Raw genomic sequence first — 26,999 nt, 5'->3', positions numbered from 1 at the left:
AATTCAGCCTGCGATGGTCGAGACTTCTCTGAGAGCGCGTTTCAAACCGGATCCTCACCTTCATCACAGGTAAATGAGGTGAGATGTAGAGACGTAGACGGTCAGATAAAGGCAGAGCTCCTCTCTCTGCGTCATCATAGATGAGTTCAGCATCGCATCCTTGTGAGTTTGAACGTGGCAGGTTTGTAATAACAGTGTAAAAAATGTGAGCTATCGTACCTTTCTTCATCATTCCTCTTCTTCCTCTTCATTTCCTGCCTCCTCTGTGCTGTCCGCCGGCTAACGAAGGCTAAACAGTGATGAATGAAAGTGATGCTGCTGCACAGCGAACTGCTTTGTTGAGTATATTTGTTCTCACACAAATAAATGTTCAATGAAATAAACGATATCTCGGAGCCCGGAGGTACGAGGTTTCTGGACTCAAATGCAGACTCAGACACCACAGCAAGGTTTCAAAATAAAAGGAGGAATTTATTTAACAAAAGGCGCTCAGGATAACAACAGCTCATACAATGTATGGCAGAAAAGTTCAACAAAAGACGCTAAGGAATAATTTGGTAGAATAATCTTAACTCAAAAAGGCTCAATCGGCTAGAATAAAGTATCAAGGAGACGAGGATCAAGGAAAGCTGGATAAATCACGGCTTGGCACAAGGACATGGCACGAGTCAATCTGGCACAGGACAAAGGGAGACGTGGACTATATATACATGAGGTAACAATGAACAGGTGGAGACAATCAGACAGGCGGGAAGAACAACAGGAAGTCAAGGGCCTGAAACGAGAGGAGAGTTAGGTTTCACAATAAAACAGGAAGTGCAAGACAAGACATGACGCTCGTGAACAAAAACACTTAACAGATCTGACGAGATATGACACTGAGCTGCTGATATCAGACTTTTCTCCAAAGACCATGTGACCGTCTGGAGCTGCGATGCTTCGCGTGTCTGAAAACTGTTAAATGTGCTTTATTTTATTGAACTGATCCAAGTCTGAGCCGTTCATTTGTCCCTGAAAGCATCACGGAGCTGTGAGTTTGTCCTGTATCCTCCACCATGACTGTCGGTCGTTGTTAAATGAGTTCTTAGGTGATATGCTTCCAACATGCAAGTCAGCTCCCAAAGCATTCTGGGTAAAATGGGCAGATCCAAAGTGCATCTGGACAGTCGGACCAGTCTCACCTCAGTATAGACTTAAAGTAGAAAACAGAGATGTTTTCAGATGGTCAACATGTCTGAATCCTCTCTCTGACCCCTTCCTGTTAAACTCTGAACCCCCCCCCCCCTTCTCTCCCGCTCAGGTGATCCACATCACGGGGCGTCTGCGCATCCGGATGGCTTTGACGCACAGCCGCTCGGTGCCCAATCAGATCATGGGGATGGTGGTGGTGGCCCACGCCCTGCCGCCGCCCACCATCAACGAGGTTCGCATCGACTGTCAGATGTTCGTCACCCGAGTCAACATGGACCTGAAGATCGTCTACTGCGAGAACAGGTGGGGGGGGGCGGCGGTCTTCACAGTTTCTCAGTGTCAAACATTAAACTCGGCTGCTTCTGCATTCACGGTTCATACCTGCTGTTCAAGGGGGGAAAAAAAGTCATCTCCCCCGTCGGAGCTTCTTATTCATGAGGAAGTCTGACCCGATCCTCCCTGGTTTAACAGTGAAATGTGCCGCTGATGGATCGGCCTCCTTCCCTCTGTCCAGATAAAGCAGATAGGAATCAGGATCTCGCTCCGGAGTTAACCGGCTGACCGCAGAGATTCCTATCAGCCGCAGAAAAAGCCTTCATGTTTTATTATAAAAAGACAGGAGGGGGAGACGATAGTCGACAGATTGCTTTTTTTGTGGGCGGAAAAAGGGACACAATGCGAGGCGGATGATGATATTGAATGCGGAGCGACAGAAAGCGAGCAGACGAGCGTCGCTCCCATTACGGCCCCGTTCTGAGGATGAGTTTCTGAGAGAATGAGAAAATGGGAGGATAGTTTTTTTTTTTCTAAAGAACAGAGTGTGCTGTTATCTGCCTGCCAGACATTAGCCTCCCCCCACCCGTCCTCTATCAGAATGATACCTTGGAAATTGTTCTGTCTATCCTGTGGCGAATTTGTTCAAATTAAAGCTTTTAAAGCTGATGTGTGTTACCTGTACAATAGACAGACGGGCTCCGCTCGCTGTTGTTGGGTTATTAGCTTCTTTCCTCCGTCTTTGTAATCGTCGAGTGCCGCTGCTGCTCCGAGAAGTTTGTGACGGCTTTTATATAAGTTTCACGGTGTTTCACTTTCGGGCCGTTCAACGTGGACGCGGGAGCTCGTCCAGGACAGAGACGCTGAGGCGTGTCCGCGTGTCGTCAGGAAAAGACGCCGCGATGGACCGCCACAGTTCTTGCTGGACTCACATTGAGCTCGCGTGGCGGCTGCAGACCGGCTGTCGCTCTGATCCAGAGGACGCTCTGACAGACGCTGCAGACCTCTGCAGTGTGAAGCGGGCCCTGCCGGGGCCGGACCGGATGGCACAGTGTTGTAATGATGTGCAAACAGAGCGCAGAGGCCCGGTCTAAGCCGGCCTCTGGTCCATTATCTGCAGCCCGCTGATGGATTTTCTCATGTTTTTTAAGGCCTTTCTCAGGGTTTCTCCGCTTAATCTGTCTGAAGACTTGAGTGGGATTTGATAGTCTGGCTGTGGCTAAAGCTCTCCACACACCACCGCCGCTCGCTAATCGCTTCACGCTGGAGGGAGCTGTTGTGTGTTTTCAGACGGAGCGAGTTCAGTCAGCGCGAACTTTGACCTTTCAGAGCGGCGCCAGTGAACCGACGCTGTTAGAAAGAGAGAAAGATGGAGGGAAGTGACAACGGACTCGCTAGCTCACATCAGTTAAATATAACTGAGCTGTTGCTGGAGTGATGAGTTCAAGGTCATTCATAAAAAAAAAAAAAATCAGCCTGTGAAGTTACTGAATTCTTGATAAAACATGGACAGAAAATCTGAGTCGTCACATGTTGCTTGATAATCTTCTATGTTTGCTGTTTCATTCTGATGAAATGTTTGCTGTTAGTTTGTGTTTTTGTGTTTGTATCTGAGCGTTTCAGATGTTACTGACTTTAAACTCACTGTTCCAGGATCAGCGACTACATGGACCTGACTCCAGTGGACATCGTGGGGAAGAGATGCTACCAGTTCATCCATGCTGAGGACGTGGAGGGGATCAGACAGAGTCACCTGGACTGTGAGTGTCTTCCCCACCTGACCACATACTCCACACTGATTGGACAACCAAGTCAGCTGATCACTACGGGTCATTGTTGACGTTGGAAACGGGTCCATTTATCTGTTTTTTCTGGAGCGTTTTGACTGTCTCTCAAATCCAGATGTTCAAACATTCCCACGGCAACAGTATCAGCTGATGAGCAGTCCACGACCTTTATTTCAGAGTTTTCTTAAAGTGGCGCCATCTGGTGGAACTCAGCTGTTACTGCAGACATGTAGTGATGCAGAGAGACAGAAACATGAAGATTTTTAATTTCAGGTCTAATCTGAACATCATTTAAACAGAATCAGTAAAACTCTGCAGTATCTGTGCAAAGTAACTAAATACATTTACTCAAGTACTTATTTAAATACAGTTTTGATGTACTTGTAAAGCTACTTTATTCTTCTACTCCATTACATCTCAGAGGCAATATTACAGTTATAACTTTACCACATTTGTCTGAGAGGTTTAGTAACTAGTTACTTTTCAGAGTACAGTTTTACACAGTAACATGTATGAAGTATCAAGTATTAATAATAATCAGATAGTATAGAGTATGATACGGTGCCATTCTGCTGCCTCATGAATACTTTTGTTACTGTAAGTACTTTCAGTTGCTAATACCTTTCTCCTCTTGTAACAGAATACTTTTACAGTGTAGTGTTACTACTTTTACTGAAGTAAAGGGTCTGAATACGTCTCCTGGGGGGAGGACGTTATTGCAGCTGCAGTGTTTCAAGATTTAAAGTTCATTTAAGTTTAAAGCTAAAGGCCACTTAGAGAATCTTTGTTCTTCTCTATCTGGGAAAAGTTTCCTCTCAGCAGCAACTCTACAATCTTATTACCCTTGTCAGGAGGTGTAATACACTGAGCTAACACACACACACACACACACACACACACACAGGCAGAGGCTGGGTGTCCCTGTTTAGTGGCTGTCTGGATGATTTGCGGCGTGCTGTTTGTTGCTGCAGTCGGATCTTTACTGTGGTGGTAAAAGCTGAGGAGGCGTTCAGAGCTGCACAGCGTTTCAGGCTGTGAAAGCCAAATAATAACGACCGCACAGCAAGGACAGGGCGCCTGCCGGGGGTCAAACCTCAGACCTACAGTCAGATCGTTGGAGTACTGTCCAGTGCAGTCAGCGGTGTGATGGCGGTGGTCCCGGCTTCGCTCTGGGCGTCGCTCCGACCTTCGAGCCGCATTCAGAAACGTTACGTAGATGTTTGTGACAGTTTCCAAACTTTTCAAGGCCTCCAGGTGTTTCTCTCTGGTTCACACAGTCACCGCTGAAGGTTTGAAAAGTGGCTCTAAATGAGCTCAATTAACAAGAAACCTGTTCTCCATTACAGACTAAACTCCCTGTGATTTCAAATTGGCTCAATCAGTAACGACACGTTTATGTAACGAGAATCTGATCAGCTGGTGTCAACCTTTAGCTGAATTTCAGTTCCAGCTAACAGGCAGTTTTAGGCAAACTGCTGGACGGGTTTGAACCAGCTGGGGGCGACGTTGTCACCTCAACACTCTGTGTGTTCTCCCCTCTGACCCACAACTGAAGTCCAGGACAGACACAGTAACTCTGAGGTCAGAGGACGCTCTCTTATGTCTGACTGTTACCACATCCGGACCCATTAATGACAGACAGCTAATGCTAATTAGCATCCCTGTCAAAATATGTTGACTGTTGTAAAGAGGCAGACAGATAAAAACATTAAAACAATAAAATAGGAATAGTTTTTATTTCCTGACACAAACGCTCTGAGAGTTCATGTTTCAGTGAGACTTCGTTCACCTGTAAATACACCTGGTGAACTCTGACACGTCAGTTAAACAGCTGAGTTACAGAACACCTGAGTCACATGACACCACGCAGAAGAAAAAGCAGGAAGCTCCCTGAAACTTTTTCAATTACCGTCTCCAAAAGTTCCCGAGCTCCGAACATCCAGAGTGGCAATCAGGAAGTGACTCCGCGGCGGCCCGGCGGGGTCAGACGGAGCAAAGAGGGGGGAGGTTAGGATGTGTAAAACACGTGAAATATAGAGGGAGATTATTCCTCTGTGTCTGCCGCGAGGACGGGAGGTCAGGGGGGGCGAGCCGGCAGCCCGCGGTTTAAATGACTCGGTTTTAGTCGAGCGTGGTCTAATGCGGCACCTTCGGTCACCTCGGCCGCTCGTTTTATTCTTCCTCTTTCAAAATTAATTTCCTCTCTGAGAGGGGGGCTTTCAGAAATGGATGGCTGCGGGCTGCGGAGGCGCCCCTCCGTGTCTTTTCTCGCCACGTCCTCCCCGTCAAACGGAGCGCGGCCAGATTGTTCTGAAATCTGACTTTCTTCGGGGCGGTTTCACTCGGTGGCTTCCTGAACCCGCCGCTGATTGTGTGGAAGCTGATTTCAGAGCAGCGCTCTAATGATTCTCAACTGTTTGAGCCAACGCGCTGAAGCTTTCTGCCTAATTGGACGCCGACGAGTCGGGTTGGGTTTTGACGGCGATTCGCTCAAGAACAGACGTTAATCCAGTCCTGATTCTTTCCACGTGAACTCTTTGCACACGAGAAGACGCCAGCGCACGATACCGTGCGATAGGAGGTTAGAAAGAGTCATCAAAGGCTCGTGTTCGACCAATCAGCAGCATTCTGAACTCCACCGACGCTCTCATTGGTCCATCAGTCCGATCACAAGCTGCAGGTAAAGTTTCCTGAAAAAGTTCCCGCCTGAAAGACGACATCATATTCTCTTTGACTGAATTTCTGCTTGAAAACATGAAATCTGTGTTTTTCAAAGAGCTGAGATTTCTTCATGTTGTCGTCCAGCAGCTGCAGATTGGAGATGAGAACGAGTGTTTGTGCGGAGCAGCAGCAGCTCGCAGGCTCTGATTTTTTTCTGGGATTTATTTCCACGTCTGCTCTCGGTCCTCCCGCTGCTGCAGGAGTCGGATAGTTAGGGAATCGATCAAGGTGTGTTTTAGAGGCATAGCCTGCTCTCTCAACAGGGATCTAAATTTTAAAAGGCTTCTTTTTAAGTGGAGGACGAGGCGTGATCCCTCTCTGTGAAACGCCGGCGCTCTCTAAGTCTCTATCATTACCTGCTGACAGCCGGTCTTAGCTCGGGTCAGATCTCAAAGTCAATCTGTCCTCGTTTCCACTCCGAGAACAGAGAAAGAGACGGATGGAGGGAGGACTTGTCTTCTCACAAAGGAAGGGAGGAAAGGGAGGGAAGGGAGGGAAGGGAGGGGGTGATTTGCTGGCAGAGAAAGAGGGATAAACAGAGAAATACTCTCACAAGAGATGAAGAGAGAGATTCGTCTTTTCTCAAAGAAAGGGAGAGAAATGGGAGCGAGTGATTTGCAGACAGAGAAGAAAGGACGGAGGACAAAATGCTCATTTTCTCAAGGAGAGGCAGGTAAAGAGGAAGATGTTTCGCTCGTCTTCTTTGTGAGAAATGACAGAAAGAAGCAGGAAGAATGAGACGAGGGCAAGTGTAGAAAACACCCGTCCTTTCACAAAGAGAGAGGGATCAGAAAATACAGGACGAGGAGGAGAGAAGAGACGCTGCTCTCTGAGAAGAAGAGGAGGAGATATTTAAAAAGAAGAGGGCATGAGAGGACATGAGAGGACATGAGAGGACATGAGAGGACATGAGAGGACATGAGAAGACATGAGAGGACATGGTCTTAGGACATTCATCTTCATTAGGAAAGAAAGTCTGAGCTGATCTCAGAAGGAAAGATGACAGCGACTCATCTGATGTAAGACAGACGACAGGATGCACACGTTGTTTCTTCACAATAAAAGCATCGTAATCTGTTGACTGTCAGTCAGGAGAGAAACGATGGAGGCAAAGTTACAAGAAAAAGCTCAACAGTAAAAAGCCACAGAGGCCAGTACTGCTGATCCTGGACCCCAGTTTGTGTCCCATCAGACCTGCATACTACATACATCTAATCTCACCTCTAATCTCACCTCATCTTCTGTCATTTCCCTGCAGAGATATTCCAGAAAGAGATTTCTGTCAGTTTGTCTGAGAGGAGAGAAATGAACTCATCATGTGTCCACTCGAGACCTGATCCAGGACCTGAATCACGCTGTGCTCAAATTAGATCCGGTCATTTGTTGCTGCTGCTGTGTGTTTCTGTGGATGTTGCTTTATTTTGCAGGTGTGTGGTGGAAAGCTTCCTGTCGCGTTGTGCTAACAGGAAACACACACAGTCTAATAAAGTTTACTGTAATAAATTCTTATTAGTCCTCCATTGAAAATGTTACAGAAGTACAAGCACCAAATATATTTAAAACAGCAGAAGCAGAAGTCGTGGTTGGGCAGAACGACCCATTTCAGAGTCATATTTATCATATTATTGTTGATGCCTTCGTCACTTTAATGGTGCAGGAGGTGAAGGTGGAGCAGTAGTTGAGTAAATGTACTCAGTTACTTGGGTCCAAAGGTTTGAAACTTTGTGGACATCAAATATCAACAAAGGAGGAAGAAAGTGGGAATATTATCAAGTGAAAATGTGAAAAGTGAAAAGACATGACAGAAGAGGATGAAGAGGATGAAGAGGAGGAGAGATTTTGTGCTTCTCAGGGAGAGAGGAGGGAGTCAAAGGAGGACACGAGGGGAACAAGAAAGGAGACAATCACTTCTGTAAAGAGAGGAGGAGGCACATGGTCAGGAAGGAAACACCAACAGAGTGACAGAGGACAAAGAGACATCTGGACATGCAGAGACAGGAGAGACGAGACAGGATGGCTTGGAGAGAGAGAGGATAGAGAGACATTCAAAAGCATGGCTGTAAAAGAGAGAGAGAGAGAGCGCAGAAGAGAAAGCTCGGTGGATTTAAGCCTGCAGGCGTTTTAGCAGAGCTCGTCTCTCTGGACTAACTCTGCCTTTAATGAATCCACACACACACACTGAGAGGCATTTTATCTGTCTGCAGACAAAACACACACACACACACACACACACACACACACCTGTGAAACTATCCTCACAGGTACGTTAGTAAAACACACACCAAAAAAAAAAAAAGCCTTTTGGGATGAGTGAGAAACATGGACAAGCTCAATGACATGATACACACACACACACACACACACACACACACACACACACACACACACACACACAGTGACGTCACCTGCTGACTTTTCTGTGACTTTTCCACAATTTGAAAGCAAAGAAAAAAGGCGTTTGTTGGTTACCTTCAGCACATGTTCCCTGTCTGAGAAGAAAATCCTTCATCTTTAAGACTTGTTGGGTCTTATTTTTGAAACGTTGGCCTTCTTCCCTCTCAGTGACGACATTTTACTCCAGCGTGCAGGATGTAGCGCCCTCTAGTGGTGGTGAGAGTTTGGTTTGTTCCTTCTGGGCTACTGTAGAGACATGCAGCATGGCTGACTCTGTGGACGCACATCTACTTTAATTAGAAACAGTTCAGTCTGTGACTCTTTCATTCTTGTTTAGTTGTTGTACATTATATTAAGCTGATTCTTTCAGAGGGATTTGGTGCATCTAGAAGATGAGAAGTCGCACCAGTCACGACACAGCAGACAAATCTGATATAAAGCTTCCAGACATTACTCTGTCAGTCCTCAGAAAGACAGAAACTACCTTCAAAAGTAGGTTTAAATTAAGATCCCGCCTCTCACCGGGCAGATAGCCAATCACACTTAAGGATAATGATGTGGCACTTGGGGTAGCCAATCAGATTTCAGGGATGGCCAGCATTAGCATTCCTGTTCTCTCCGGCTTCAGCCTCAGGAGGCTCTCGACCGCCGCTACAACGTGTGAGACCAGGGTCGCATGAGCGAGCTAGCACTGGCGCTAACAAGCTAATCCAAATCAGCAAAGACTCTGTGGGCTCCACATATGGAAGCCTTTAGCTGCTAAATGCTATGAAGTTAGCCTGCATTCTCGTAGCTTTGAGCAGACGCCTTCAGGCCTGAATGATGAAGGGAAACTTTGCTCCCGCTGAGCAACTTTCAGCGAAAGTGTGTGGAATGTGACGCCTTGGCCTGCCACCATTTGTCATATGACATTGTAGCGCCCCCTTGAGGCTATCCCACATTGCTTTCTTTGGCCGGACGAGTCCTTAAAATGCTGACGGTACTTACTGTAGTCTGTTCATTCCAGGTGTTACTGCACTTTTTCTCTGTTATCACGAAACATCTCCTGACAGACAGAAAGGACGTTTCATAAAGTGTAAATTAGCTGTGCGCTAATGACACACACACACACACACACACAGAGCCAGGGTAAATGGGATGAAGGTAGTGAGAAGGGTAGATGAGACTAAAGAGGAAATCCAGAAGATTAAGGGGAAAGGTGGAGTGAAAAAAGCAATGAGAGGTGCATGGAAAGAAAAAGGAGAGAGATAAACACAGAGGGAAAGACAACGGAAGTGTGACATTGACTGAAAGAGAAAGAGAGAGAGAGTGACGGAGGGAGCGCAGAGAGAAAAGTGAGGTGGAGAGGCTTTAAAAGGGAATAGGACTCCTTTAATCTATCGGTCTCTCTCCTGCAGCCTCGGGCGAGCCTCCAGCACTCTGCCTCTCTCTCTCTCTTCCTCTCCTCTCCTTCATTAGCGGGCGATCAGAGAGTGGGCGATTTAATGGAGGAGTAAGACAGGAGGTTTAACACGGAAACCTCACCTGCAAACAGAGAAAAGATGGAGGGGGAGACAAAAAGAGGGCTGAAGACTGAGTCTGGTCTCAGGACGTTTATGATCTGAGGCTCGTTTCTGTCTCCACCTGCAGCCACATGGAGAGCTAACTGTACTGTCCCCGCGCTGTAAGGTGAGACGAGTTGTGTGTTGAGCGTTTCTGGTCCTGTTGACCCTGCAGAGGCTGATCAGCTGACTCCGCAGCTCCCCTCAGCTTCGGGAGCTTCGCGTCTATCTGTTCGGACACAACGCGGCGTCGTTTCCGGAGGAGAAGCTGGAAAAAGCCTCTGATCACCGCCTGCTGAGCAGCAAACAGCTGGTGGCTCTTTAGCCGTTTAGCGGCTAAAGAGCCACAAGGAGCTGGAGGAGACCCAAACCAGAGCTGAAGGAGAGCGAGTACTGGACTGAGTTCACATCAGTCATCATGTTGTTCTGATGCTGCTGGATGTGAATTTCTGTTACTGTTCATATACGTTAGTCATCATTTATTTGGAGTTGTTACCATGGCAACGATTACTGTTCCTGGGCTGCATATTAAAAATCTACAGTGTAAAAACTAATGTTTGTATTTATACTACAGACAGTACTCAATATAATGACATCACGACTGCATGAAACACAAGACATAAAGACACTTAAAGGTGAAGAGTATTAATGATGCCTTCACACACTCATACAGCATTTTGAGAAGCTCCGCCTCCGCCGCAGCGTCCACCTGTGGGCTCTGACACGACCGTCCTCCAGGTGAGAGGTCGGCACCATCGCTCTGCTGTGCTGAGCTCAGCGTTTCCTTCTGCTTTAAGCAGATATTTCATCACTGAGGCGGATTGTTCTGGACTGTACTGATCACAGCTGACTCTCATAGGACCAGCAATACAACAGATCTGCTGAAGCTAGATGGGATCAGGTGATCTGCATGAGGAGGGGGGACCCCAACAAAAACTTCAGGGTTTATACATGAGAAACATCAGTGGACCAAATGATCTCATTCTCCTCGACACAGATCAGTATCAAACACATATTTATGACACATCAGACAGTTCTGAGCAGATTTCATCTGTTATTGACACAAACTGCTGCAGAATAAAAGCTGCAGCACCAGAATGACCCAGAAGCTCAGCGACAGTATTGATTATGTATCCGTATGTGCACCGAGTCATAAATGTCTTTATGTCCCGGAGAGCAGCCAACATCAGCTGACAGCTCAGAGACAGACGGAGTGTGTTCTGTCACATAGCCTCGTATGACTGTGTGTGTGTGTGTGTGTGTGTGTGTGTGTGTGTGTGTCCTCTTCCATTGGACATGCTGATACACTGAGCTGCTCTCTGAGGACCTGCAGTCATCTGAACAGGCAGCACTGTGTGTGTGTGTGTGTGTGTGTGCGTGTGTGTGTGTGTGTGTGTGCGTGCATTCATTGTGTCGTTATTTACTCTGCCGTACAAACAAAGCAAGGTCACATTCAAGGTGACGTGATCTCAGCATCTCTGCCTTAACATGCAAACAAGTTATTTTCCCCTCCATCTCTCTCCCTGTCTCTCTCTCTCTCTCTCTCTCCCCCTCTCTCTCTCTCTCTCTCTCTCTTCTCTCTCCCCCCTCTCTCTCTCTCTCTCTCTTCTCTCTCTCTCTCTCTCTCCCTCTCTCTCTCTCTCTCTCCCCCTCCCCCCTCTCTCTCTCTCTCACCAGAGTCAATTACAGCAGCCCTGGGGATGTCGTCTTAAACAATGCTATTAGTTTCTAATAGTTTTTAATTACTGGCCTTCTTTTTGTATAAATCACCGTCTACTTTCTGTCTTTCTTGTCCGCGGTGGAAAAACCTATTTGTGTCCATAATTAAATGGAGGAGTGGGATATGAATTTAGTGGCCCTCGCTTCTCGTCTGACTGTTTCTGTTTGAGCGGCTCCTGATTAATGCCAATACATATTGCTTGAGATAACCATTTAGTGGTTAATTTAGCCAAATTTATTGCCTGCGTGCCGTCGCAGGGCGGAGCAGGGGTGGTGGGGGGGGCGGAGGAGGGGTTGCCGCCTCCCGAGGCCACGGGGCCCTGTCACAGTGACACAGCGCTATCTGGTGGAGAGCGGCAGGTACTGCAGCTCTCTCAAAGAGCAAAATCACAATAAAGAACAGGTGAAAGTCCTCATTTGGCGAATAGTAAAGAAGCTACAACTCCACTGTTTGGGGGTTTTAATGGTGTTTGTTGCGTTGAAGAAGAAAAAGAAGGAGAAAGAAATGATTGAAAAACAGGACGTTATGAGACCTAACATTAAATAAATGAGACGTGATGAGAAGTTATAAGACTCAGTTTGATCATTTTCATCCTGCTTCTCTTTTTTTAGCAACATTATTTAACAACATTATAGCAAACTTATTTCAAAGTCTGTTTCTATATCTCAGTGTCGTCTCATGTCATAACATCTGTCTTCATCAGAAAGTCCTTCCCTCTGTCAGTGAAGACAGACGCGACAGAGCCAATGAGAGATGAAGACATGTGGGACGATGCTAGCTAGCGTGCTACATCTCAGACAGAAAAGCGGTGACATGTGTTGATGGGATAGAAACAGCTCTTAAACTGACATATCCCTGTGATCTGAACGAAAACAAAGATTTCACATTCGATGGACCTGATTGGTTGAGGCAAATGAATGAACAGTTCATGTGAAGCTGAGCAGCATTTGTGTTAGCATCAGTGATCCTGGAGATCAGGGATGGAGAAAAGAAATCCAGTGATGATCCTCGCCTGCACCGATCGCAGCTTAAGTTTAAACTCCATCACTGCTTTTTTCTGCAAAAATACTGCGCTAACTGTGCTAACAGCTATAGTATAGACAGTTGGTATGTTGGCTGACACGGCGCAGATAGTTGCTTTGCCTGGTCGCATGCTAACGAGCTAACGGCTAACACGCTAGCTAACAGCTAACGTGTTAGCATGAAGCGTAGAATCATATGGGAACATTGTATTTTGAAATGCATGTTGAGATGCACATCACGGTGTGAGTGTGTCGTTTCACACACACACACACTCAGAAAGTTTAACAGAGAGCTGCGCACACACACCCACACACACACACACACACTCACACACTCACACACTCGAGGCTGGCAGTGTGTGTTGGTCTGATTAATGACGGCAGCAGCAGAGCAGCTCTCAGCCAGCTGTCACATGACATCTGATGACTGCCTCTCTCTCTCTCTCTCTCTCTCTGTCACCCACTGTCTCTCATCCAACTCGTCCCTCCTTCGTCCATTTCTTCTCTTTTCTCTCTCGTGATGAACAAGCTGCTCGGTCAGTGCGATGTCCAGTCGTTTGGAACTGCCCGGAATATCAAACGAAATCCACCATGATGTAACAGCACTCCCCCCCCTCTCTCTTTCTCTCTCTCTGTATGTCTCTATGTCTCTCTCTCAGTGATGAATAAGGGTCAGTGTGTGACTAAGTACTACCGGTGGATCCAGAAGAACGGCGGTTACATCTGGATCCAGTCCAGCGCCACCATCGCCATCAACGCCAAGAACGCCAGCGAGAAGAACATCATCTGGGTCAACTACGTCCTCAGGTCAGAGGTCAACTCGGCCCGGTCGCCACGGCGATGACCGAGTCATTAGAGCTACGCGTATGAAGAAGCCATATTAATGAATGAATACGAGAATAAGCAAACAATGATGGATGAATGAATGAATGCATCCAAGCACCCAATTCATTAATTAGTTAAATTAGTGTATTAATTGCACAAATGCTCTTTGGTGCTTCATTTTGTAAGTTCAATAAGTATGAGTGAATATCATAAAATATAAAGTAAAGTTGGGATTGGGACTTTGTATCCACCAGTGTAAAATAGTACTATATGTTTTGAATACCAGCTTTTATTTGAGGTTTTATGATGGAAGCACGTTAAGGAATAAATGAGGAAATGTTTTTTGTATGAAGCTGAATCAAATAAGCTGTTTGTGTGTTTTTTCGCAGTAATCCAGAGTATAAAGACACACCCATGGACATCGCCCAGCTGCCCAACCTGCCCGAGAAAACCTCCGAGTCCTCCGAAACCTCCGACTCCGAGTCCGAGTCCAAAGAAAACTCTGGTAGGTAGGAAAGGAAGGAAGGAAGAAACAAAGGAAGGATGGAGGAGTGATTAAATGAATGAGAAAGAAAGATGGAGAAGAGAGTAAATAGCAGTGCACTGTGAGGAATGAAAAGACGGAAGTATAAATATATGAGTCACCAGTGTTTTTAGATATTAATCTGATTAAAACACTCCTCTAAAACCTGTCCGAGTCACAAGCACCTCGAGTGTTTCCAGTATAATGAGCAGCAGCGAGCGATGCAGCCTGAATCACAGAAGCCAAAGATATCTTATCGGCCGGTGCCAGCGTGCCGTCTGTGCCAGGCTGGATGGTGATGAACGCCAACAGCTGCGGGGACCGGGCGCTCACTGGCAGCGCCGCAAACCGCCACAAAACGACACGAAACGCACACACCTCTGCAGAACGCCACCAAATACCTCCGAGCTTCAGGCGGCGACGTGAAAAAGGCCACAGAGCAGCACGGAGCGGAGGACGCGCCGAAACAAACGGCTGCAAAATCCCACGCCATGACATGCTGCTGCTGCTCTACATTCAGGCGGAGGCGATGCCAACTTGGTCACTTTCTCACCAGATCTGGTGACTCGTATGAGCCCTTTACCAAAGAAGAAGAAGATGAACGTGCCCTCGTGTGACTGCGGCAACTCACAGAGCTAATGCTAACTACAAGCTACAGCCGGTAACGTCTGCCAGCGACAGCAGCGTTTCAACCAGGAAACAATGAGACATTATTCACCAGAAATGAGACGCCGGCTTCGTCTAATTGCGCCTCCAGGACGAGGGCAGTGAAGGGGAAGGCTACAGGTGTGGTTACCTGAAGATAAAAGGCTCAAACACATTATAAAGAGACAGGAATCAAATGTTTCTGTTGGGCCTCGTTCATTCAAAGCAAGCTCTGACACTAAATCACATTTTTAAGTTATGTTTTAGTTGTTGAAAATTACTTTCCAGCAGAAACATGTTAACACCAGCTGTGATCAAACAGAGGAATAAATGAGATCTCAGAAATACTGACATCCGAATTCAGATCCAGAAACACAAATCAAGGATTAACTTTGCGCGTCACCGACAATTCTGAAGAAGACAAAGCTCACACGCCGCCGGTGCGGTTGAATTCAAACCAAAGCACGGCCTCCACCTCGAGCGTAACATTATCGAGTCCTGCAGCCTGTGTTGGCATGATGAGAATCAGTGCCAGCTGTTATTCTTGCTGGAGGAGAATGATTCTGGCGCGCTGTCGGCTGCAAACTGATGCCAGCTGCCGCGGGAGGAGTCCAGCTTCAGCCGAGCCGCGACAGGCCCGAGGTGTTCAGGTTTAGCGTGTCCTAAAATGAGATGTCTGCCCTTTGACCTTTCTCTTGTTTATTGGTGCAAGACGGCATAATATAGATGAGGATACCATAAAAGCTGACGTAATGTGAGGAAGTAACATCACAAGTTTTCACTCAGCTTCACATACGACATCCTGCTGCCGCAAATACTCACTACATCTCCAAATATGTGTTAATCCGCCGCTGAAAATAGTCCCGTGTGATGAAAACCTCTGTGAGCCTGTTCAAAAAATGAAACTTTGTATTTGTGATAGAGATGGGATTTATGGCTCTTTGAGGGGAGCCGGATCTTGGTGAGCCGTTCCTTTCAAAGAGCCGTTCAAAAAACGGGCTCATTTGGCTCATTTTTATATTTATTAAGTTTTAAGAAGGCAGTCTGGCCTGAACTCGTTTCATCCTGGAAATAACCACTGGGAGGAATGAATGTAGATATCCCACCAACATGAGTTTAAATTATTCTGAAATATTGCTTATAACGTTATTTGACATGTGTGGATTAGATTGTAAAGTCTGATCTGGATTAATTGCAAATATTCCACAGGGTGGCGCCACATCACTCTGCTTTGACAGTGCTTTGCTTTTTTTGGTTACTGGCGCACTCACGTGAAGGCAGCGTGCACAAGGTGGCGTGATGCTATTTGCATATCTAATAAGCACCACGATGCTGGGCAGCGCTCCTCCCCATGTAACCCGGAAAAAAAAGAACGGTTCCCAGCTGCGACTCGGTTCCCATCGTTCATGTTAACGAGCCGTTCAAAAGAACCAGTTCGTTCGTGAACGTCACAACACTAGTGTGCTTCTCTTTCAGTTAGCATCATGCAGCAGTTAGCCTCTTTATTTTTTGCTGCAGGAAAGGAGGTCTCAAACCTTCAGATTTTTAAAAGAATGGTCACAATTGAAGGTGCAGAAGCCAAGATATCCTGACTGTTCATCAAAAACACCCATAATGCAACCAAATCATGTCTATGAGACCCTTCTGGTCTGATATTCTCCACCTCGGTGAAGTTTGGTGGATTGTGGAAACACCAGGACAAACTGACAAATCCTGATATGTGGTATTTTGTAAGTTTTGCCAATAAACCAAACCGACCCCTCCCTGGGAAACACTTAAAACTGCGGGTCCGTTTTCCATTCCAGCCTGAGAATAAATCTGTTTTGCTTGGAAAGCACACTTAATGGAGATGCAAGGTTTTCCCCAGACTAAGCAATTGAGTCGACATTTCAGGTGCCACGAGGGAGTCGGAGCGTTGCCAGCTGGGCAGCCGCTGGCCTCAGTGTGTGCTGGCAGGGTTTGATGTGTGTGTGTGTGTGTGTGTGTAATGGGCTGGACAGAGCCAACATGCCTGAACAGCAGCAGCTACAGATACTGAACACACATCAGTGCATCCGCAGCACAACACAGCACAACACAACACATGGAAATCCTGTCTGCAGAATAAAAGGATCAACACCTGGGGGCCACCGCACCGGAGTTCAGACACACCAACCGAATCCTGAATCTTAGGAGACGCATTTTCAGGAACGGACCGTTGACTTTGTTTTCATGCCACTATTATTTATTTAGAATATTTTTAACCGCTTTAAAAAGGTGATTTAAACCAGTTTAAGCTGTGCTGGTTGCATGACTTTAGGGCTAGAGGTTGCAGGTTAGGGGTTCAGGGGTTCAGTGGTTCAAGGTAACTTTATTGATACCTGCAGGTAGATTTGTTTTGCAGTCTGGAGAGGGCATCTCAAACATTATGCACAACATTTAAAAACACAGGACACATACGGAAGACAGATTAACAGCAGACATTGACGGGTACTCCCAGCAGCTCACTGATCATGGTTAGAAGACTAAAATAAATAAATAAAATAAATAAAAGTCATTAAATACCACTAGAAATGCCAATATAAGACCTGTTAAGAGCATGCTAAGAAAACATAAGATGATACAAGGGACAGTAAAACAGTAATAAATAAATAAATAAGCAAGCAAGTTCAGGGGTTAGGGGTTGGTCCACTTTGGTCTCATTGCCAATAAATCTTGTTCTTACCTTCATGTTTCCAGAGACCTCCTGACTGCTCCTGGAGACCCGACCTCTGCACAACATTTTCATTTGTACACAAGAAATATTTGTGGTCCTTTGAGCTAAATACTGATCTCAGCATGCTAACAGGCTCACAGTGACGATGCTAGCGTGCTAATTTTTAGCAATGCTAACCATGTTTCCATCTTAAGCTTGTTAGCATGGTAACATTTGCAGATTAGCACTCAACACAGAGCAGAGTGGAGGCTGATGGGACAGATTTAGCCATTAAGCCATTAGCCATAAAGCAAAATTAAAATGTTAAAGGTGGTAGATGAAAAGTCATTAGAACTCATCCTGATGGCTGTCAGGACCAAAGCTCGATGTGATTGGTCCACACAGACACAGCGAGTCATGTGATGCTTCACATCTAAAAACACTTTCAGAACTCAGAGTTGTCGTAGAAGATTTAGATTCCCGGATTTTTAACCAACTTACCTCTTTTCTCAACAGACAACGAGAATGCCAAGTCCGAGGGGAAGCCAGGCCACCAATCAGAACGCAGCGAGGACCCGGAGACAGACAGCAAGCGTCAGCAGCAGCCCGGGCAATCACATTGCTCCTCTGAACAGGAAATGAAGCGTCAGGAAGAAGGAGACAGCTCGAGTAACCCAGAGAGCCAGGACAGCGACGACAGTCTGGAACCTTCAGACGGAGAGGTGGAGGAACAGGAGGAGGCGACGGGAGGGGGAGGAGGGGGAGGTGGAGGAGGAAGGCTGGGGAGGTTAGCAGGACTGGGAGGGTTAGGGGGACTGGGCGCCATCGGAGGACTGGGTAATCTGGGTGGGCTTCATATTAAAGTGGAGCACTACGGGGAAGGAGAAGAAGTACAGTTGCACAACTCGCAATCTTCTTCATCAGAGGAGGAGGAGGAAGAGGAGGATGAGGACGACGACGAGGAAGAGGACGGAGGAGTGCAAGAGTGCGATGGTGCCAACGCCAGAAGCAAGCTCCAGAAGAGGCGGAAGAGGAGGAAAGTTCAGAAATGGGACGGATCCCGAAGCAGGAGGCTCCGTCTCTCCTCAACTACGCCCAGCCCCGTTGCCATGGGAGATACCACGCCGCTGGTTGACCCCTCCCAGCCCACGTCGGTCAGCTCCTCCCACCTCCTCGCCTCCACCGGCTCCCCAAACAGCGCAGGTGCGACGTCCTCGGTCCTGAAAATCAAGACGGAGATGGCAGAACCGATCAACTTCGACAACGACAGCAGCATCTGGAACTACCCGCCCAACCGAGAGATTTCCAGGAACGAGTCCCCGTACAGCATGACCTCCAAGCCGGCCGCCCCGGGGGGCCATGAGACCTTCCCCTCACCCCAGGGAGGTTCTCTGCAGGTAGCCATTCCCGACTCCGTCCTCACCCCTCCTGGAACCGAGGGAGGAGCGGGTGGAGTGAGGAAGCCTCCTTACAACGGAAGCTCCGCCCCATCCTCCGCTTCCAGTGCCGCGAGCTTAGCACCTCCCTCCAGCGCCTCCTCTGCCGACCCCCTGTCCCCTCCTCTCTCCGCCTCCCCACGGGACAAGCAACAAGGCACTCCCACCACCTCTTCTTCTTCCTCTTCCTCATCGTCCTCATCCTCATCAACCTCCTCCTCCTCACTGCTGTACTCTGGTGATCTTGAGGCGCTACAGCGCCTGCAGGCCGGTAACGTGGTGCTCCCGCTGGTCCACAGGGTCACGGGGACTCTGGCCTCCACCAACACGACGGCCCCGCGGGTCTACACCACCGGGACCATCAGGTACGCGCCGGCGGACGTCACCCTGGCCATGGCGCAAGGCAACCTCCTCCCCAACGCCGCCATGAACTTCGTCGACAGCTCGGGGTTCGGCCTGGACCCGAAGACGCCCATGGAGATGCTCTACCACCACGTCCACAGGCTCAACATGTCGGCGGCGGCGGCCGCCGGCCCCTTCGTCGGATCTCCGGCCGCCACGGGCGCGAACGGTGCCCTGGGAGGCCAGATGCCGACCACGGCCAACGTTTTCACCACGGCGGAGGGACTTTTCTCGACGCTACCGTTCCCGGTGTACAGCAACGGGATCCACACCACACAGACGACTCTGGAGAGGAAGGAGGATTAACGCAACACGCTCAAGACCGTATTACTGTGTTTCTGGAATCAACGACTGTGTCAAAGTAAAAGACTGCTCACTAGTAAAAAAAAAAAACAAAAGACTATTTACTTACTATCTTTTATCAACACGGCACTGTGTTTCCGAGAGGGGAGAACGGACAGAAAGGATGACAGATGTACTCTAGCACTTTGAATCTGAGCAACTGAGCTTGTGTAATAGACATGAATGACCCTCAAACATGTCCCCCTTTTCTATCTTTTTTCTCTCTCCTCCTCATCCTCTTCTCCTCCGCTCTCAGTCTCTCTCTCTGCTCCCGTTTCTCGCGATCAGCGATGTTTTTTCTCGAACAAGCGAACAGAAAACAGACTATTCTTTCTTGTAAAGAATTCCTTTTTGCCTACAGAGAATTCATATTGCCGGAGGACTCCGCTGGAGCCTGACGGGGATAATTTTTATTATTTGACTTGTTTCTGTTGCATCTTTATGAAGGTGCCGATTGTGTGTATTTAAAGGAGGACGGTGCAGGGATTTGTAACGGACAGAAAACTACGTGACGCTCCTCTGCGTGCTTCTTGATGTGATCAAGGCTCCAAAAGGACGTTTTTAAACCGAGAGGAAGGAGCTCTCCTGCGCCCGACAAAGGTCTCAGAGATAATAATCTTTTGAAAAAAGGTTTTTGAGGACGTTTCTCGATTGAGGGAATAGTTTAGAGAATTAATGCTGTTTTTCTTTCGTTTCTTCCTTTTTTTTTATAAAATATTCTAGCTCAGATTTAACTTACGAATCAAGCATTAAGAAGAAAAACAAAAAAAGCAATTTCAGCCGGGTAATGACCTGTGAATTATCGAATGTTACTACTTCCTCTTTTATCCCAGGAGTTTACCTACAGGTCTCGCACCAAACATAACCTCCTCCACATCTCCTCCCATCTCACCCCCGTCGTCCTCTCTCTGACCCGTCGCCACACCCGACCGTTAATCTTTCCGTCCGCATTTCTACCTGTCGATCTGCAGATTCATGGTGCTACCGACCGTCCAGTAACCCTGATTCAGCTGGCTGATGTGGGTGCTGTAAACGAACCCACAGCTCGTTGACAGACTGATCGTGTTTTTTTTTTTTTTTTTTGGAGGGGGAACAGTTTTAAAGTTTTTTTTTTCTCATCTGACCTTCAGGAAAGTCAGAGACGCAGCAAGAACCTTAGAACCTCTAAATCAGCACCATGTGTCGCTCCGCACGTCCCTCCTTCGTTTGTCTGAAAAACACTTGATGTGATTGGGCCACGAGGGGCAGCTCCGCACGTCAACATGGAGCTGATTGGTTGAATTTTAGGCTACATTGTGTTGTTTTTATTATTATTATTTTCTAACTTAATCACTTTTAACTCTCAGTGAGACTGAGGCTAATACACTAGTGTCACTAACTTGAAAAATGAATGTTGAAAACCTCGACCGGCTCCTGTTTGATCACTGTTTTCTTTCATTTTTGTCCTCCTCCTCCTCCTCCTCCTCTTCTTCTTCTTCCTAAACCAGAATCACCTCCACAAGGTTTTCCTAATCGATCCACTCTCTTCCATCTCATCGCCGGACCCTGTGATAAAAACCACATATCAAAAAGGAGATTGTAATAAAGACATGCATTTTCAATCAATCGATCTATCAAACAATCAATCCAATAACTACGAAAAAAAAAAGAAATTTTTTGAGGAAGAGAAAAAAAATCACATTCCTTTAATCAAATGTCGTCTTTTGTCGTCGTTCTTCTGTTTTGTGTTTTTTCCCTCCCCAGCCTCCGTTGCCAAAAAAAGAAATGTTAATCTCACAAGTTTGGTGTTTGAAAGCACTGTGATCCTCGTCCATTTGTACTCTCAGTTTCTTCTACTTTTTTGGTATAAAGAGAAAAAAAGATGAGAACAAGTAATAATTAAAAGGGTAAAAAAAACTGTCACGACATCCATCTTTTTGAAGTTGACAGCCCGTCTCTGCCATCCCGTCATCCTTATTACCCAGTGTGATTAAGCCGTAAAAACGTGTTACCGATGTGTTTAGTGTCACTGGCTGTCAAAAAGTCTTTCATGGCGACTTCTCTCTCTGTGTGTGTTGACTATATGCAGTATATACTGAGCTACTGTAGCTGTTTTTGTCCTTTGTCTTCTCTGTGCTCTCTCTAGTGTGGGGGAGGGGCGACGGGCGGGGCCTGGAGCGAGAGGGGCGGGCCCCGCGTGGCGAGCGGCGGCCCTCTCTTTCTCTCTCTCTCTCTCGCCTCGCCTCTTTCTCCGTCTCCCTCTATCTGCAGTCTTAGTGAAACCAGTGGAGGTTTGTGGAATTTCGTGTTCGGTGGCCTTTGCAAAAAACAAAAGAAGTTTGTGGAGTCCACCTTTTATTTCGCTGCTTCCTTTTTGTCTTTGTAAAACCTCTTTTTCCGTTCGGTTTTCTAATCCTTCTCTCTCTCTCTCTGCTGTTGCTTTTTGCTGTTGTGTAGTCTTATACAAACCTCTTTATCTTGCTGTCCTTTCTCTCAGAGATGAAAAGATTCTTTAACTAGCTCAAAGGTTTATGGAGCCATGTTTTTGCCGCTAAGGAATTCTGGGAATCGCAGTTTCCGGCTCTTGCGTACAAAGTATTGAGTAACTAATAAATATTTACACTGTATAGAATTAAATTATGACGAGGAAAAGCCTAAAGTAGCATTTTAGACGACGCAGTCCTGGAAAAACCATAAAAGCCTCAGTTGTGAAACATTTCCCAGAGTCCCTTGGGGCGTCTTGTGTGCATTGGGTGTATTTCATTGGTTCCCACCGAACTTGTCGACTTCCTGCGCAAACTTCTCTCACGGGACAAACAAAGTTATACGCGTGGTTCAAGGGGGGAGAAAAAAAATCACAGAACTATTTCAGGACACGTAATAAAAAAAAAAAACGGTTTTAAAGATTTCTAAAGAAATTAAAAGAAGAAAAAAATATTTCGCACTATAAATCTATTTTTATAGGTGTTTTGGAAAACTGAACTGCATGTTTAGTAAGTTCGTCCGATGCGTTTCACGTGATCGATCCCTCGTTTTGTTTTTGATTTTCGGTCCAGCGGTTTTTGTCTTTTTGTTGTTTTGTTTTTTTAAAGTCTGTCGAGCCCAAACAGGGACGTGATGGAGGCCCGTCGGAAGAATAAAGTCAAACCCACCCGGGCCTCTGATCCCCCGTCACATCAGGAAAATCAATCTGTCTGTGCTTTCTGTGAGGAATCGGTGTCTTGTTACTGCGACTAACATGTGAAACAACGACAAAAAAAACAAACAGCTTCTGAAATCTACCGATGGATTTATTTATTTTTGTGTTCGATGAGAGGAATGTGATCCGAGCCACTCGGCCCGTCGGCTCACCGCTCGGCCGCTCGTGGTTGAATGTCAAATTCAGTCGTTTCAGGAGCATTTTGTTTCCGCGCTCCTCTGGATTTTAGCGTTTTCTACTTTTGGTGGTTTTGCGTGAAAGCGGGGGGGCGGGGCACAAACGAATGGCAGGGCCCCATTTGGTAAAAAAAAAAAAAAAAAGGGGGAGGGAGGGGTGGGGGGGGGGGCACATAACTCAGACGAAACCAGGAAATACACCCACATGTAACAAAAACCAAACAGCAGGTCCAAGCTGTTTCAATGTTTTTTCTGTGTTTTATGTCGAAAAATGAAAACTTTGCTGGTGATTTTAAAAACGTAAAAACCTTAATCACAGCTGCTGTCAAAAATACATAGTGTTTAAGAATTACAAATATTGAAAAATCACTTCATTTACCTGTGAAGAAACTGTGTCTGTGTTTTTAACTATTTCTTGTACAATTATACAGATTCTTTTATGAGGAACTTGGTGCCAAGTAGCTGAAATACGGGAGAGAGGGAATCTCTTATTATCAATGTTAACAGTGTTATAAAATTCTAAATACAAACAAATTAAAATATTAAAAAAGAGAAAACTATGGTACATTTCTATTTTTTGTTTGGATTTTTTTCCTCGCAGAAGAGGGAAAACACACGACTAACTGATGCTAACTTTGAGTGCCTGGCTTATTTTTTATTATTATTATTATTTTGGAAAGACATCTTTTTGAGTTCATTTACCATGAATAATGCTGCAAATCCGAAAATGTACATACTTCATTTTTATAGCAGTTGTTCTTTTATAAGTTTACTAGGTTCTCATCCGTTCAGAGGAACATGTCACATACATGGTTGTCTTTCTGTAACCCGGTTTTGACCATCTTACAGGTGCCATATTCATAATAAAAATTTCTCTCGAATTTGTTACCAGATTGCATCATTTCTTCTGTTTGACACATTCAGCCATCTCGCCCCTCGCCAAGATATTACAAGATATTACATCCCAGTTAGCTGTCAGTCTGATTTCTCTCTTCTGTCTTCTGTCCTTCCTCTTTCCTTCCTGTTTGTTTGCTGCTTCCTGTTGAGGAAATGCTGCTTATGAAGTCTGGAGACTGAATAAAAACACATGTGGGCTGATTGTAATCAGAACTCCCTCGATGCTACTTTACAGTAATGCTGCTGAACCTCTGGCCAGCGGAGCAGGTGGGTGGAGGAGCGGCGCCGTCGGCACATATTTTAGGGGAAACGATGACAAAAGTAGAGCAGGCCGCGAAGTCTGCTCTGCTAATTGTCAAGAGGAGGGTGAGAAGTAGCTCCTTTAATTAGAAATTTGATAAAATATCTAAAGAACCAACACAACACAGAGTTCAAGCAGTTTGTTGATGATATGAGCGAGAAACAAGTGAGAGAAAATGTCCAGAGACGACCAGGAAAATAACAGCAGCTCTGGACCGAGGCGCTGCTCTACGACCAGCCGGCGATAACAGGTCGTCTCCTCAGTCACTGAAGCCGAGGCCTGAAGCCTGAATGTGAGCTCCCTCCTCTGCTCTCGCTGCTCACCAGTGGACACTTCAGGAGCAGTCTGAGCTCCTCGCCGTCGCCTTCGCCCTCAGATGTGATTCCTGCTGTGAGCGTCAGAGACGTTTGACCAAAGAAACAGACGAGGACATTCAGAGACACTTCAAGGACACTTGACTGCGCTGTAGCTGTACTCAGTCTGAGGTAAAGTGTGTGTGAGTGTGTGTGTGTGACTTGAGCATGTTTGAACGGTAATGAGACTATTAACTATCCTACTCTTATCTGCAATCAGTATCAGCAAGTACCCAAATGTAAGTACTTGTACTTTGTGTGAAAAAGTGGTGTTGATGCATCACAGACAGACAGACAGACAGACAGACAGACAGACAGGTACAGTCCTGGGCTTTCTAACAGAGGACAAAACAAAACATTGAGGCAAAGAAAGAAAAAAGTATTCCCAATAAAACGTGAATTTTCCTCTTTCACTGCGTCTCCCTGACCTTCCTCGCAGCCTTTTGTCGGACGGATCAGAGGAGACGCTGCAGAGCGAGAGACCAATCAGGTACGTGTATCTGCAGCAGAGAGGTGCGTGCATCACCTGACATACTGGTCACTGAGGAAATGCCATCAAGTGCTGTGGTGACAGGTGGAGTGTCAAGATCAGCCACTGAACTTTCTGTGAAGATTTTACTCCTTTTATCTGATATCTTAAGTAACTCTGGAGATTCAGATGTATTATCACATACTAAGATCAAATAAAACTTTGATCTATTGATCACCAGGGTTAAATTCAGAAGCTACCCATTAGTGTATAAAGTAGTTAAAATTAGCTCTACATTTACCAGCTGCGCCATAAATTAATGAACATTAATGGAGGTTGTAAGTGTTTGTTTTCCAGGATGTCAGTGAACGTGTTGGATGCTTAGAGGCTGTGAAGCCTGTCAGTCATCTGAGCAGCCTATGACAGTGATCTGTGTGAAACAGCGTACCTGTGATTGGCTGAGAGTTCGAGGACGGTTGTTGTTGTTCCTGCTAGCAAAGATGCGTTATAGGTACGTGCGGTGTTACAAGGCAGCCTACGAAACAGTGTAATAGATCGATTCTTTTCAGAAAACTGATCATTGATGTAAGTTAAATAGAAAATAAAAACAGTCACATGGACACAGACACATCATGTAGGTATAGGTAGGTCATAGGTAGTCATGTTAAATGTAAAGTGTCCAATAAAAACAGCCCTGAAAAGGTTAAAACATTTCATTCCTGTGGAAAAAGGGTTAACCTGTTTATGACGATTCTTAACTGCCGCATCTGTGATCGACCTGCTGAGCCCTTTGGCGAGATGACGCTTGTGATTGATTAGTTATGCCTGCAGAGGTCGGAAGGGGGCGCTCTCGGCCGGGATGTGTCGTTCTCACCGAAGCTTCCAGAGAGGAAACGTCGTGTCTGGGCGTCTTCATCGATAGCTCCCATTTTCAGGTATGAAATGAGTTTTTATGCGCTCAAACTTTGGAATATGTTTGAGAAGTTGTTTCGTGTGTGTTTCGTTAATGTTTTGCCGACATGTTGAGTGTTTTAGAAGCGTTATTTCGGCGTTTAGCTCGTTAATTGGTTCACTGTTAGCAGCTAGCTAAAGTCCGTCCCGCAGCGGCAGGAAGCTAGCATCGATACACTGAGGTTATAAACTCGTTCAGCTGGGGGGGGTTCATGTGTATGTGTGGTTAACTTTCACCGAGTGTGTGTGAAGTTAACTGTGTATCATTAGTAAGAAGAAATACCTCAGATAGAGGAGACACGTGGCTGTTAATGTTTGTTTACTTTCAGTACTTTTCAGGTTTGATCGTTTGAGTTTGTTTATTGATTAATGATTAGTTGATTTTCTGACCTGCCACGTTTGATTTAACAGTTTATTTAACATTAAAGGACAACTGAGTAATGATACTATACTTACCTGTTCACCTGCATCTTTGGGTAGAAATATTTTATACTGATCTATAAAAATAATTCTGGAAATAAAACATATCAGTGAAGCTGCCAGGGCGGAGGCATTGTGTCCGAACCAGTTAGCTGGTTAGCTCGCTGCTGCAGCCTGTTGGTTCCACCTGAAGCTAAAACTCGGACGGTGATTGTCAGTCTGAGTAACGTCTGTACTGTCCATCTCAAACAATACAGCGATAGATACAGTACAAGTTCAATGTTTGAGCCTCATGTTGCCGCTTGTCTTTATCTGCTAGCTTAATATGCTCGCTCCAGACGTCGTGAGGGCGTGTTGATTAGAAAATGATCTGAAAAAATGACTTTTTAGTGTCATCAGCCATAGTCTGCACTCAGGTTCACATCTCCTGTTGGAGTAAATAAACTCAGGACAAGCCCCTCCTCCCCTGAAGGGGCGGAGCAGAGGATAAACCCACGTGACTCAGATACAGGAAGTTACTCGTTTTTTAACCTCATTTTCTGCTTTATGAGTAGTTTTATTTTTGGTTCTTTAGCTAAAATTTGATGCTCATGCTTTTAACACTTTTAACACTTTTAGTGACATTTTGAAAGCAGGACTTTTACTTCTATCAGAGTATTTCTACACTGGTATTGGTACTAAGTAAAAGATGTGAGTGGCCTCCCTCATCAGCTGCATCTTTGAAGGCGACAGTAAACTCAGTGTGGATCAGATTGATG

General features: G+C 46.1%; 1 protein-coding gene across 1 annotated transcript in view; it reads left to right on the top strand.

Annotated features, from left to right (window-relative positions):
- The window catches only part of LOC121618663 (neuronal PAS domain-containing protein 3), a 269,085-nt gene extending 249,625 nt beyond the window's left edge, over positions 1–19,460 (top strand). Inside the window, exons 8-12 of the mRNA XM_041954202.1 lie at positions 1,301–1,494; positions 3,118–3,224; positions 13,309–13,456; positions 13,864–13,979; positions 17,833–19,460. Of these exons, the coding sequence (XP_041810136.1) occupies positions 1,301–1,494; positions 3,118–3,224; positions 13,309–13,456; positions 13,864–13,979; positions 17,833–19,460 (2,193 nt within the window). The remainder of the gene's footprint in view (positions 1–1,300; positions 1,495–3,117; positions 3,225–13,308; positions 13,457–13,863; positions 13,980–17,832) is intronic.
- The last annotated feature ends 7,539 nt before the right edge of the window (positions 19,461–26,999 follow it).

This window comes from Chelmon rostratus, chromosome 15 (assembly GCF_017976325.1).
Source record: "Chelmon rostratus isolate fCheRos1 chromosome 15, fCheRos1.pri, whole genome shotgun sequence".
Taxonomy (NCBI): Eukaryota; Metazoa; Chordata; class Actinopteri; order Chaetodontiformes; family Chaetodontidae; genus Chelmon; species Chelmon rostratus.
Note: the sequence above shows the minus strand (reverse complement) of the source record. Positions and strands in the feature narration are given on the sequence as shown.